The sequence below is a fragment of the Chelonoidis abingdonii genome, chromosome 4 (genome assembly GCF_003597395.2).
Source record: "Chelonoidis abingdonii isolate Lonesome George chromosome 4, CheloAbing_2.0, whole genome shotgun sequence".
Taxonomy (NCBI): Eukaryota; Metazoa; Chordata; order Testudines; family Testudinidae; genus Chelonoidis; species Chelonoidis abingdonii.
In genome coordinates this window covers 14596418-14608737 of record NC_133772.1, presented here as the reverse complement: position 1 = coordinate 14608737, position 12320 = coordinate 14596418, and the positions used below count along the sequence as shown (strand labels likewise).

General features: G+C 45.7%; 1 protein-coding gene across 1 annotated transcript; it reads right to left on the bottom strand.

The window, feature by feature from the left end:
- Positions 1–1589: 1589 nt before the first annotated feature.
- AVPR1B (arginine vasopressin receptor 1B) lies at positions 1590–7337 on the bottom strand. Its single transcript, XM_032792450.1, has 2 exons — positions 6428–7337; positions 1590–1897 (listed from the first exon to the last, which is right to left on the bottom strand). Exons 1-2 carry the CDS (start codon positions 7335–7337, stop codon positions 1590–1592), a joined length of 1218 nt encoding a protein of 405 aa, XP_032648341.1.
- Positions 7338–12320: the final 4983 nt, after the last annotated feature.

Below are 12320 nucleotides of genomic sequence, written 5' to 3'. Positions count from 1 at the left end.
GATTCTCTATTATCCCGCCTCTTGTGCCGTCATTCATACCAGTGCAATGTCACTGTGAAATGCCACCATTCGGATCTGGCGGCATTTTACACACCCCTTACATGGGTGTAAATGGCTGCACATGGGGCAAAGTAACAGTGAATCAGGCTCCTAAATGCTTTGCTTGACTCCCTGCTCACTTACAATGTTTTTACAGCAGTAGATTGTAAGTGCTGTGGGGTAAGGCCTGTCGTCTTGTTCTATGTTTGTACACCACCTAGCACAACAGGGTCCTGGTCCATGGCTGGGGTTCCTGGGTGCTACCACAATTTAAATGACAATAATTAATAAAACTCCAGTGACCTCAATGGAGTTTAGTCTACAGAGGGAACTCTACATATGCATTGCAGCAGAGGGCAGTGTCACACACAGCTACTAACAGAGTGTGCAGCTAACACATTGTAAAAGGTACGTTTTGACCTGGAGGAGCTGAATTTTCTTCTCTCTGAGCAAACCACGTCCATAGGCTGCGTAATTATTTTTAATGAATTTTCAGGCAGGCTTAGCTGAGCTGCCTCTTGCTAATAGCGCCGGTCACTTTACAGGAACTTTAATTGACATCTTATTTTAAAGAAACATGGAACCATCCCGTGGACACCTGGCGAGTTACTCTGGATTGACAGTGGTGTAAGGGACAGCAGGGCTTGGCCTGAGAGCCTGCTCCTGCTCCTATTATAGCAAAGGGGAGTCTGGCCGTTGAATTGAATGGCGCAAGAATAGACTCGTTACCTTGAATTGATCCTGCAATCAGATCTGAGCAGGCATAAGGGCCCACCCATATGGATGTGAACTGTGGCCCCCCAGCATTGGACTGCCATGCCCTCAGGGCAGAGGGCTGGTTTGTAATACGTTCCTACGCTGAGCTGCGAACGTACAGCTCAGTGTAAGGGACCCTTCACAGCAATGCACCAAATGCTGCTTTCCTCGGACAAAACGTCCATTGTAGTCTATAGGCCTGATTCACCTCTCACTGTTCACGGGTGGAACCTCATTGACATAAGTGGGCTGACTCCCTCCGGACATCGGTGTAAGTGAGAATCAGGCCCCCAAGACTTCAATGGAAGCTTTGCTTCAGTAAGGCCCTGTAAAAGCTTCAGTGATACTTGTTTTTATACCCACTTCTAGGTAGAACAGCCTTGAAGATGGGGAGTGGGAGCCATGTTATTTCAGAGGCACATTGACCATATCTTTTCTCTAGACTGCTTCTCCTGGTGTTTCAGGGGCAGGTGGAAGGGGGACCAGACCTGATTTCCTTTGTGCATGGGAAAGAGAGTGAAAGAGATGCTGCTTCTGCACAGTAGCGAAGCACATAAGGACAAGAGAGACACCGTGGTGCTTGCCGGGTTAAATGCACAGGTTCCTGCAGAATAAGATCCTGCCTGATGCAAAGAGACTTCCCTTCCCCCTGTCTTCCACCCCACCCAGGAGGCATCAGGTGTGTCCTCTAGTCCCACGTCTGTTCAAAGTTCTGAGTGACAGGCAAGCAGCGAGGATCACCTGACGGCACAGAGGTGTGCATCCTGGAATGGCGGCTGGTGCAAGCCGTGGTTCTAGAGCACACCTGACTCCGTCACCGTGTCCTCATAGGACTGGTAGAAATCTTTCAAGTCTCCCTGCTGCAGCTGAATCCCAGGTGTGGCCGTTTGGTGGCTCTGAGTCAGGATGGTGGTTTTCCTGCTGCAGAGGCTCCCATTGGAGATTTGCCTCTTGAGGCCAGGCCGGAAGCTCCTGCAGCAGGAGATGTATAGCAGGACGTCATGCAGGAGGTGCCCGCTGAAGAACATGTAAATCCAGGGGTTGCAGCAGCTGCTGAGGCTGGCCAGCAGCATGGTGATGGTGAATGCCACGTTGGTGGACTCTGCAAAGAACATGTTAAAAACACCTATTAATTCTCCTGTGATGTATTGACAGAAGCAGCATGATCCAGTGGACTAGGCATTGGCCTGCGATGTAGGTCCTATTCCTGCTTCTGACACTGATTTGTTGGGCGAATCACATCCCTTCCCCTCTTTGTCTTTTTTGCCTCTTTTATTTAAACGATCAACTCTATGGGGCAGAGACTGTGTGATTGTGCAGCACCCTGCACAGTGGGGCTCTAAGCTCAGCTGGGCAGGTGTCACTGGCAAACAAATAATAACATCCATGCACATTGCAGGAAAACACTGCCCCAACCAGGACTCTGAGAGGATAGCCTGCACCTTTGTGGGTTGAGGCTGTAAGTCAACCCACGTGTGGTGTGATTTGGCAGTGTGTGGCATGTCCATCCTGTTTGGGTGCCTAACTTCCAGACACAGGTGAGTGCAAAGAGAACTCCATTCCCATGCCACCAGAGGGAAGAGGTATGCCTGTGGAACCATCAGGAGCCTGTAAATACTGAGATGGGAGCTAGCTGGTGCCTGGCATTCCATTTACTGGCTGAAACAATTTCCCAAAATGTGTGTATGTGTGAGATGTAACCAGAGAGTGGCTTATGACATCCTACATTTAAACAATGGTCACAGACACCTGCAAAGACACCACCAGTCCCCTCCCAGGAGCCTCACCACACACTTTCAGAGGAGGTGATCTGCTCTCAGCAATCAGAAGGCACCTTTTCAAAAGTCTGCACCTGTGTTGGCAAAAGCCTGAAACCCATCCAGCGCTGTATGTTAAAGAACTGCTAGGGCTACACAGCTCCAGCAAATAGATGAGGAACTTTATCCTGCTGTCCGTTATGGAGGTCACTGAAATCATAACCAGCGGACACAGTTAAAATCCTCCCTGCTCTCCCACAGCCTTGTTATATGCCAAAACAATGGAGCAGCTCCTGATGTGCATTGTTTCCACTCAGTTGGGATTGGACAAAGCCAAGATGTTTGCACGGCATTTTGAAGAGTCTATGCATGCTGCTGGAGGGGCAGAAGTCCTGGGCTTGGCTAGATTTCTAATAACAGCAGTGATTTGGCTCTGCAGACTTTTCTCTACAAATACGACAGGCAAGCAAATGCTTAGCCTTCTCCATTCTTTGTTTAGCAAGAAAATAACTTGCAGGGCCAGATTCCAGCGCCCTTACTTATGAAACGTATTCCACTCCTCAGACAGGAGTCTGTGGACCACTCCATGAGTCAAGTGCCACCCAGCGTGTGTAAGGTTGTCTGGAGCTCAGTGGGAACGGTGTTATTCTGTCCAGACTGATGGTGCAAGCAGCTATAGTCAGGGCCTGAGGAGCGACCATGTTGCTAGGATCAAAGCTTTCCAAGACCCCCGAAGTGAGCAGAAAAACTCCCACTGACTTCAATGGGGTTTGGATCAAGTGTATAGAGGGAGCTTGCTGCAGCATACACAGAAAGGCTCTTGCAGCACAGAGAAAATCTCTTAAGGTGCAACTTAGCTGCTGTGACACCAGTATATTTTATCAGCTCAATGGCCCTGTCAATGATTTTTCTACAGACTTTGTGAGGAGATAGGAGCTGAGCACCAGCAACTTCTTTTCTACCTAGGTTTATCTAAAGTCACCCATTAGCTGCTTTTCTATATCCACGTACAGTGGCTGTTCTAATAAGTTTTAAACCAGCGGCTTGAACTCGAAGGATCTGGCTCTCATTTACGTTAAGGTCCCTTTTACACTGCTCTAGCAGTGTAAAGGAATCTTAATGTGGGCATGGATTATCTTTACCCCGCTGTCAGAGCGGAGTAAAGGGGCCTTAGCGTAAATGAGAATTTGGCCCAGGATGTTTTTATTTCTTGAAGGGAACATTGTGCAGAAACTGGACCAGATTCTGGTATCACTTACACCAGAATAAATCGGGAGTAATTCCATTAATTTCCAGTGGAGTTATTCTGGATTTATGACATTGTAGGAAAGATCAGCATCTGACCCACTGTTTTCTGACCTTGAGTGGCTGTATAATCCAGCATACCTGGCTGAGAGTTGATACATTCAATAGGATTCATTTGTTACTACAGGGATCTGTTTCAAATGATAGACAAAGTCTGAGAAAACACAATTTGGGATGAAGGGGGTAGAATAGACAACAATGTAAATAATCTCATTTGAACTTTGTAAGAGCTTTCATTTAGAGGCTGAAATTCTAATGGACCCTGTGAAAGGCAGTGTTGTTGGTAGGCATGTAGGAAGATTACAAATTAAGTTCTTGTCTTCTGCTCCAGTGTCTGAAATTAAAGACTTTAATAAGTATGACTAGGTGAGAACTGCTTCCAGTGAAGCAGTTGTTAATTCTATTTCTCTGAACATTAAATAGCTAAAGATGGTGATTGGAGTTTGGACTGACTGCTCAATGGGAACTGAATTTCAGACTCAAGACACTGTGACAACGGTGGCTTTATGCCTTAAGGATGAAATTCACCCTTATGCTGGCTCTCTGCACAGGCTTAGACACTACTTAAGTCCCTCTTTAGCCTTTAGAGTTAGGTTATGGGGTTTTGTGCTGTCCCTTTGCCCAGGGGCTGCATTTCACCCTTACTGAATATCCAGATACAATGTGTGAGGTTGTAACGGAGAGATCTGCAAAAGCACTTAGAAGATTTAGGAGCACAAGTCCCATTGGGTTTGATTTAATTGTATTTGTTGTACAATTGATTGATTGTTAGGGCATCTAGAGCCTTGGATCAGAATCTTTATTATTTTACATAGAAATAAATGAAATCTCATACATGCTTCTAATGATCTCCTCCTAAAAATGCTGCTGCCTTTTGCATCTATATCTCTTTGTAAAATGTCATCCTTTGCAATGACTGTGATGAAGGCAAAGCAGAAAAACTACTTATGTTTGAAGAATGAGTCAATCCGAAGTGTGGCAAAGCTCTGAAGCAAGAACAGAGAAATCGAAGTATTGCCAGCAGATTTTGCATCAGGGACAACATGTTAGCACTTTGCACTGGGATTCTGTTAATTGCGTTTAGCGATGTGACATTGGTAACATTTTAAACTCCACAAGATAAAAAAAAAAAGCATTTTGATTGATTACAAAAAATGGTGGTTTGTTGGAAATGGGTCTCTGATCAGTTTGGAAATAATTTGTACCACAATGACTAGAGGAATGAACAAGGAGTACTTGTGACACCTTAGATACTAACAAACAAACTTATTTGGGCATAAGTTTTCATGGGCTAAAAACCACTTCATCAGATTCATGCAGTGGGAAATACAGTAGGACGATATATATACACAGAGAACATGAAAAAATGGGTGCTGTCATACAAACTCTAATGACCGTGGAACAATAGTGGGACAATTTTCCAGCCAATTTTTGTGTCTCAGCCTGAAAGGTTGAGAACCACTATTCTAGATATCTGTATCCACTCAGAGGCCCCATCTACATGACGCGTGAAATTCGATTTTAGATACGCAATTTCAGCTACGGGAATAGCGTAGCTGAAATCGAATATCTAAAATCGAGTTACTCACCCGTCTTCACCGCGCCGAATCGATGTGCGCGGCTCGCAAAGTCGAATCCGGAACTCCGTTTGTTTTGGTGGAGTTCCGGAATCGATGTAAGCGCGCTCTGGGTTCGATATATCCCCGTCTAGACGAGACGCGATATATCGAACCCAGAGCTTTCGATTTTAACGCGCCGAAATGGTGCGTCGTATAGACGTGGCCAGAGACACACAATACACACCTGCATACTGCTTGTTCTAAGCTAAATGGAGATGAATGATTATTAAATCATCAGTTTAATAAATTAGTGTGTGTGTGTGAGACAGACATCTGGTTTATATTGTAAAAATGTATGCTGCTCAGTCTATGTGAGTATGTGTGGATCTGTCTATGTGGGTGTGACTATGTGTATCTTTGTTGAATGAAAGTGTCTGTGTCTGGAAAAATATATATAGCTTTGAGTGAATGAGTATATCTTTGTGACTGGATGTGCATTTAATGTGTGTGTGTACATAGACTGTCTTTTTGTGTGTAGAATGTGTGTAAATAATCGGAGAAATTATCTTTTTGCTGCGTTTATCATTTGTGTGCGAATAGATTTTTTTTTGCATATTGGAGGGTTGAGTATGTGAGTGTATCTTAGTTGTGGTGTGCTGTGTGTATTCTCTATGTGTTCTGCGTGAGTGTGTTGTGTGTGTATATTGTATTCTGGATGCATATATGCATTCTCTGAATTCTGTTTTTTAGTGCATTCTGTCTGTGCTGTTTGTGTGTTCTGAGGATGTGTATTCTGCATGAATTTGTTCTTTCTGTCTGTGCTGCATGTTTGGTGTGAGTGTATTTTGTGTGTGTCATACCTGTTTTGGGGCCAGGGGTCACGCTTTAGAAGCCAATGGCTGCCCTGAATGCCCATGTACACACCCCAGCCTGGGGGTGGGTGCAGCTGGCAAGCTGTATGAGGTGCCCCTGCACTGCAGCCTGGCTCTCTCCCTGCCCCTGGTCACTCACCATCATCAGGGGCATTCTCGTCCCACACCGACCACATCTGCACACTGAAGAAGGGTGCCCAGCAGGCTACATAGGCTAGCACGATGACAAAGGTCATCTTCACCGTGCGGATCTTGGCCCTGGAGATGGTGCGCACGCTGCTCACCCGGGAGGCCTGGCTGCAGGGGCGCCCTGCTCCCATCTCTGCTCCGCTCTGTGTCTTGCCCCTGAGGTTCTTGCAGATCTCGTGGCAGATGAGGCTGTAGCAGATGGTGAGGATGCTCACGGGCAGGATGAAGACACAAAGCGTGGTCCAGGTGATGTAGGCCCGGGCACCCCAAGGGTACCTGAAGTCAGCCCAGCAGTCCAGCACCCCGGAGCCCTGATGCACCTCCTGCAATGAGAAGATGAAGACCTGGGGCAGGCTGAGCAGGCCACTGAGCAGCCAGGTGGCCCCGATCATCAGGTAGACCTGCCTGCCTGGCTGTTGCAGGGTGCGCAGCGGGTGGCACACGGCCATGTAGCGGTCCAGGGTCATCATGATCAGCATGTAGGTGGAGGCGAACATGCTTAGCACCTGCAGGTACTTGACGGCCCTGCAGAGCAGGTCGGGCCCCAGGAAGCGGTAGGTCACCTCCCAGATCATCTGGGGCAGCACCTGGAAAAGTGCCACCCCCAGGTCGGTCAGCCCCAAGTGAAGGATGAAGAGGTGCATCCTACTCATCTTCTTCCTCAGCCGATACATGGCCAGCAGCACCCCCAGGTTGCCCACGGCAGCAACTGCCAGGATAGTGGCCAGCACCCCAATCTCGGCCTGGGCTAGCTCCTCGTCCCGAGTATGGAAGAGAGTCCAGTTGAGATCCCCCACCTGGGTCAGGATGTCCCCAGGGTCGCTGCAGGGAGTGCTGTTCCTTTCCCAACCTGGCTCCATTGCTGGGAGAGTTGGGTGGGAGGAGGCGGCCGGCTGGCAAGGGGGGAAGAGAGTTGCTGGGGCTGGAGACAACCGTGGAACCAGCAAACTTCTTTTTCAAAGAGGCGTGTTTAAAATGAATCCCTCTAGCGAGCTGAGCTGTAGCTGCTCCATTTCCTCACCTCCCAGACCCTAGAGCTGGGCATTTCCCCTGTTGTTTTCCCCAAACCTGAATGAGTCCTTTCTTTCTCTCTCTGTCTCTCGGTTTCAGACAAGTCCTCAACTAGCTGATGGCAAATCTCCTCTCCTGTTAGGCAGGTCAATTTCAAACCACCTTCACAAGTAATTTGATGCAATATCCCCCTGGAAAGCTCCTAAATCCCTCTTCTCCCTCTTGTGCTAGCCAGCTCCAAATCTCCTTTCAACCCGGGCTGGTCAGCTCCCAAATCCCCCCTACCCCGTTCTCCCCTCCTGTTAAGTTTCAGGAAAAAAAACCTTTCTTTCTTGCTTTTTAAAAATGCAATAAAAATAAATAAGAAGCACCTTAGAGATGCTCCATCTATTGGATTTTTCATCCAGAGGGTAACTTTAAAGAAGCCAGGTTTCTGGTGTTAAAATGTCTGGTCTCTGTATAGGTGCTGTAGTGCCTTCTGAATGCAGCCTGCGATGTGTGAACAGCGTCTAGCTTGGGTCTGAGTTTTATAGCCTGGGAGCTGCCTGTCCTCTCCTGCTCCCTTCCGCTACTACCCTGTTGCTGAGCTGCGGCTGGCTGGAGTCAGAGAAGCAGCACACACAGGTAGCTGTCAATTTCCTCCTTTAGGGAATAAAAGAAGATGCCTTGCATCTCTTCTGCTGAATATCCCCGCTCCCTCTGACTCTCCTACAAGCTGAGATTTCCAGGACTTCAGCACCAGACCTGTTTTCACCACCAGTGATTTATTTGTAGGAAGGGGGAAGGGGACTCCAGAAATACTCCCTCCTCTAAATTGTCTTTTGATGATTTTAAATGCTCAGCAGCCTCCCAGGCAGGGAATGTTTCTCTCCCTTCTCTCACCCTTTCAGTTGTCTGCGCTATCACCTGTCAAACACACTACAGAGCCATATTCCCCTCTTTCTGCAGCTCCCAAACCTTCCCATCCCACCTCTTCTGAGATTTGAGAGAGACAAGGTGGGTGAAGTAATATCTTTTATTGGACCAACTTTTGTCGGGGAGAGAGACAAGCTTTGGGGCTTACACAAAGCTCTTTTTCAGACCTGAAGCAGGTACTCAGAGAGACACAGCTATATAAGAGGTGGAACAGATTAAGCACAAGGAGTTAGCACATTGCAAGAGAGCATTCAAGGTGAAGTGGGCACTTGACAACTCTGCAGTTGTCGGGCAAAGGAGGGTCAGTGTGTTACCGCTTTTGTAAGGAGCCATAAATCCAGTGTCTTTACTGAGTTCTGATTTTGAATATCTAGAAAAGTTATGAATTTAAACTCCAGGCTCATCTTTTGAACATGTTGTGCCAGTTTCCTTGGAGGATGAGGACTGAGAAGTCAGATCGGGAGTGACCCTTTGTGAAAAGTGATCAGCCATGGGTGATCGGGTGTTTGGTCTTATAATTTTTCTGTGTGACTTTATTGGAGAGTGTAGTGATTGTCTCATTTCACCCGCATAGTTGTTGCTAGGGCATTTAGTGCACTAGGTGAGGTACTGTCTACGTCCCAAGACTTTCACAGCTAAGCTCTGATTTTAATCTCTGGTATCAACACACTTTACAGACAACTTGTGCTTCCTCCTCTATACAATAGTACAAACTAAGGGTCTGATCCAGTTCCCATTAAAGTCAGTGGAAAGATTCTTATTGACATCAATGCCTAAGTGATTCAGCTCTCTCTGTGGCTCACTGCATGACCTCCCTACCGCTGTCCCTCCAGCTGTATAATGGGATAATGATACTTACCTCCATTACAAGAATTTTGTGAAACTAGTCGAATGTTTGATGTCCTAACAAGCCTGGTTAGTCTTCCTAGCCCAAACACTGCAATTTCACGTCATCAGACAGACAGCTGCCCCCCGTCGGACAAGGAGCAGAAAACTAGCTACTCCACTGTGGCTAGTTTAGAACAACCTGAACAATCTCTAGATGCTTGGTGGAAGGCTCATGCCAGCAGCTTCTACACAGCCAGCAAAGAAGAATCTATCCTCTGTGAATCCGTCTGCAGAGCAGTTTCAGTCTTCAGTCTGGAATAACTGTCCAGTCTCCCTTGTCATAGATTTAGGGTGTGTGCTGTGCAGTTAAAAAAGCCTCATGAAAATTCATGGGAGGGGAAAGGGATGCGAAAACAATAATTTCCATCAGTAGGCAAAGCATGTTACAGATAGTTTGAGCCAAGAGAAATGCAATAGATGACTGAATTAGAAATGCAATAGCTTCTGTCAACAGACAAGTGCCTTAGAAATTACAGTGCCAAAAATACAGATGATAGTGTACTTCTGTCCTGTAAGAAGGAGACTGCGTTTCTTGCCTGCAGGAGGCAAATTTTGGGCTTGTGGCTAAACCCTGAGGCTGGGTGTCAGAAGAGTTGGCTTCTGTGCCCAGTTGTTCAAAATGTGGTTTTGGGCCAGTCACTTCGCCCTTCTGTACAATGGGGATAATAATATTTCCTTCCTCTTGGGAATGTCGTGAAGTTTCAATTCATGAATGCTTATAAAGAGCCTTATCTGCATGTGTGCTTTATATTAATTAGAAGGGATAATTAAGAGGATTTTCCTCAGTTTGGGGGTTTAATGCCCCTTTGCCCCATAATATTCTCTCTCCTGGATTTTCACTTCTTTATTCTTAAGATCTCTTTCCCTCTTTTTCCTTCAAAAACTATTTCTCTCCCTCTTTTCTGCCTGCTGCCCTGATTTTCTCGCTTCCCAACTGTGTTCTCCCTTACCAGGAGACCTAACGGAATCTTCCTTCTTCATGCAGACCTGCTCTGAGCAGGGACAGATGACATAGTACTTAAAACCCTGGCAGTCCTCTGCAGCCCTCTCTCCCCTGGGAGCTAACCGCTGCTGTAATTGGTGGAGATCAATTGGGGAAGGGAAATTTTAGCAATAACAAAATCCTAGTGTACACACAATCTCAGAGAGTAGGTAGGCCTAAAATGAGGCACCCTCCTCCCCCCTGCTTTGTGTAGATGTGTGGGCAGTTGTATATGTCGCAGTGTCTCCTGGGCCTTGCTAGGCTGCTGTTCTTGAGGATAAGCAGGAAATTGAAATTTAAAAAATCCTGTTGTGGTGAGAAAGGTTTTGTTTCAGTGTTAGTACACAGTTCGCTGTCTGTAAGATGGGGCTAGTCATCCTTTGTTCCTTCCCACCTTTTGTCTATCTTAACTGTTTAGGTTGTAAGCTCTTTGGGGCAGGAGCTGTTTCATGCTATGTTTAAGCCCAGTGAGGCCCTGATCTCAAAAAGGAGCTTCGAGGAAGTCATGTAAAGTACATTATGATTTGTTCTCTTAGTCCTGAAAAGATTGGTACCGGTAGAGTTTGTATCTCCATGATCACAGTGGGTTCAGATACCACAGTGATGGGCATGGTAGAGGAAGAGAAGAGAACCTGAGCACTCTGGGACAGTGGGATTGTTCTGAAGGAACTCGCTGGATTTTTTTTCAATCCAGGGGAGAGGATTTTGTTTTGGTTTTTTTCTTTTTAAGGTTAGTTTTAATTTTTATACACTATGATTTGTCAGAATTATTGGTTCAGAACCAGAACAGCAGGGGTTGTTGCAGATCAGAGTTTGAAGCATGTTGGTAGAGCTTTGAGTTTGGAAGTTTGAACAACAACTGCTTCCACTAAGCCTGTCAGAAACAAGGGCTAATGGTCCTTTACTTTTCTGAGAGCTACACTGGAAAAACAAAAAGAAAATACTGAGACCATTAACTGCAGTTCATGCTATTACAATATGCAGTTTTATTAAAGTATCAGATCAAAGTCAGCGGTGTTTATTTCTTACCCTGCATGCCATTTATTGTGTGTGTATGGGGGGGGGTGTATATATCCTTGCCCTGTAGTTTACAATGTGGATGTTTTCTTTTTCCACTGGCCAATTATTTCTGTTCTGTGTGAACAAAAACTGAATTTACTCATCAATAAACAATCCTGTTGCCATTCCTTGCAGGAAAAAACAAAAACAAAGCCCGGCCCTTGATGTAAATTGTTTTTCTTGATATGGGATTTGTTGCCTGCTGGTGGTTGGACTGCTATGACTCAGGGTATTTGTAATGTTACCACTGGTTTGCCTGTAAGAGTCCAATTATTTTCTTAATAAAGGTTTGCAATTTTGCAGTTCACCTCTAAAGGGCACAAGGAGCACAGTTTGTTTTTAATCAAAGGTCATTTATATTCAGGAGTGACCTTATGGACAGAAACTGCACATCCCTATAAAATGCCCGTCTGAGGTCCTGGAGTTGTTAGAGAGAGGGATGTATTACAGGATTAATGCAATATTTTACAGTTCAGGATCAGACAGCTGATTTTCTACCAGATTTTTTTTTTTTTTAAGTGTAATAGAGGGCACGCCAATGAAAAACCAATTGAAGGCAGAGGTGGAAGGGAAGATTCTGAAGAGAGAAGGATGTATCTAAATAGTTTCAGGGCCAGATTTTGATCTCACTTACATAAGTTTAAACCTGGAGCAATTCTTTCAAAGCTGGTGCTCTTATTCTGCATTTACACCAGGATAGCTGAGCAAAGAATGTGTTTCTAAAGATATTTGCAAAGGAATGATGCTAATCCACAATAGACAGATTATGCTCGGAAGGAAGAAATCAAGAGAAGTCATGAAAGAACAACATTGACTTCAGGGAAATCTTTCAAACAGATTGACCTTAAAACATAAACACATGTACTCATCGCTTGTTTCTCATCATTTTGTGTGCCACATTGGCTAGTGTTTTCAAAGCTGTGTTTCAATGAGAGCTTGGTCCCTTTCCTGCTCATATTCCTTTGTCGTTATTCATTAATACCTGGGA

What these genes read in the sequence shown, in the direction of transcription:
- AVPR1B (XM_032792450.1), bottom strand. Translation starts at nt 7,337, where the DNA reads ATGGAGCCAGGTTGGGAAAGGAACAGCACTCCCTGCAGCGACCCTGGG. An exon ending in CGAGAATGCCCCTGATGATG is followed by an intron (nt 1,898 to 6,427) that starts GTGAGTGACCAG and finishes TGTTCTTTGCAG; the next exon opens with AGTCCACCAACGTGGCATTC.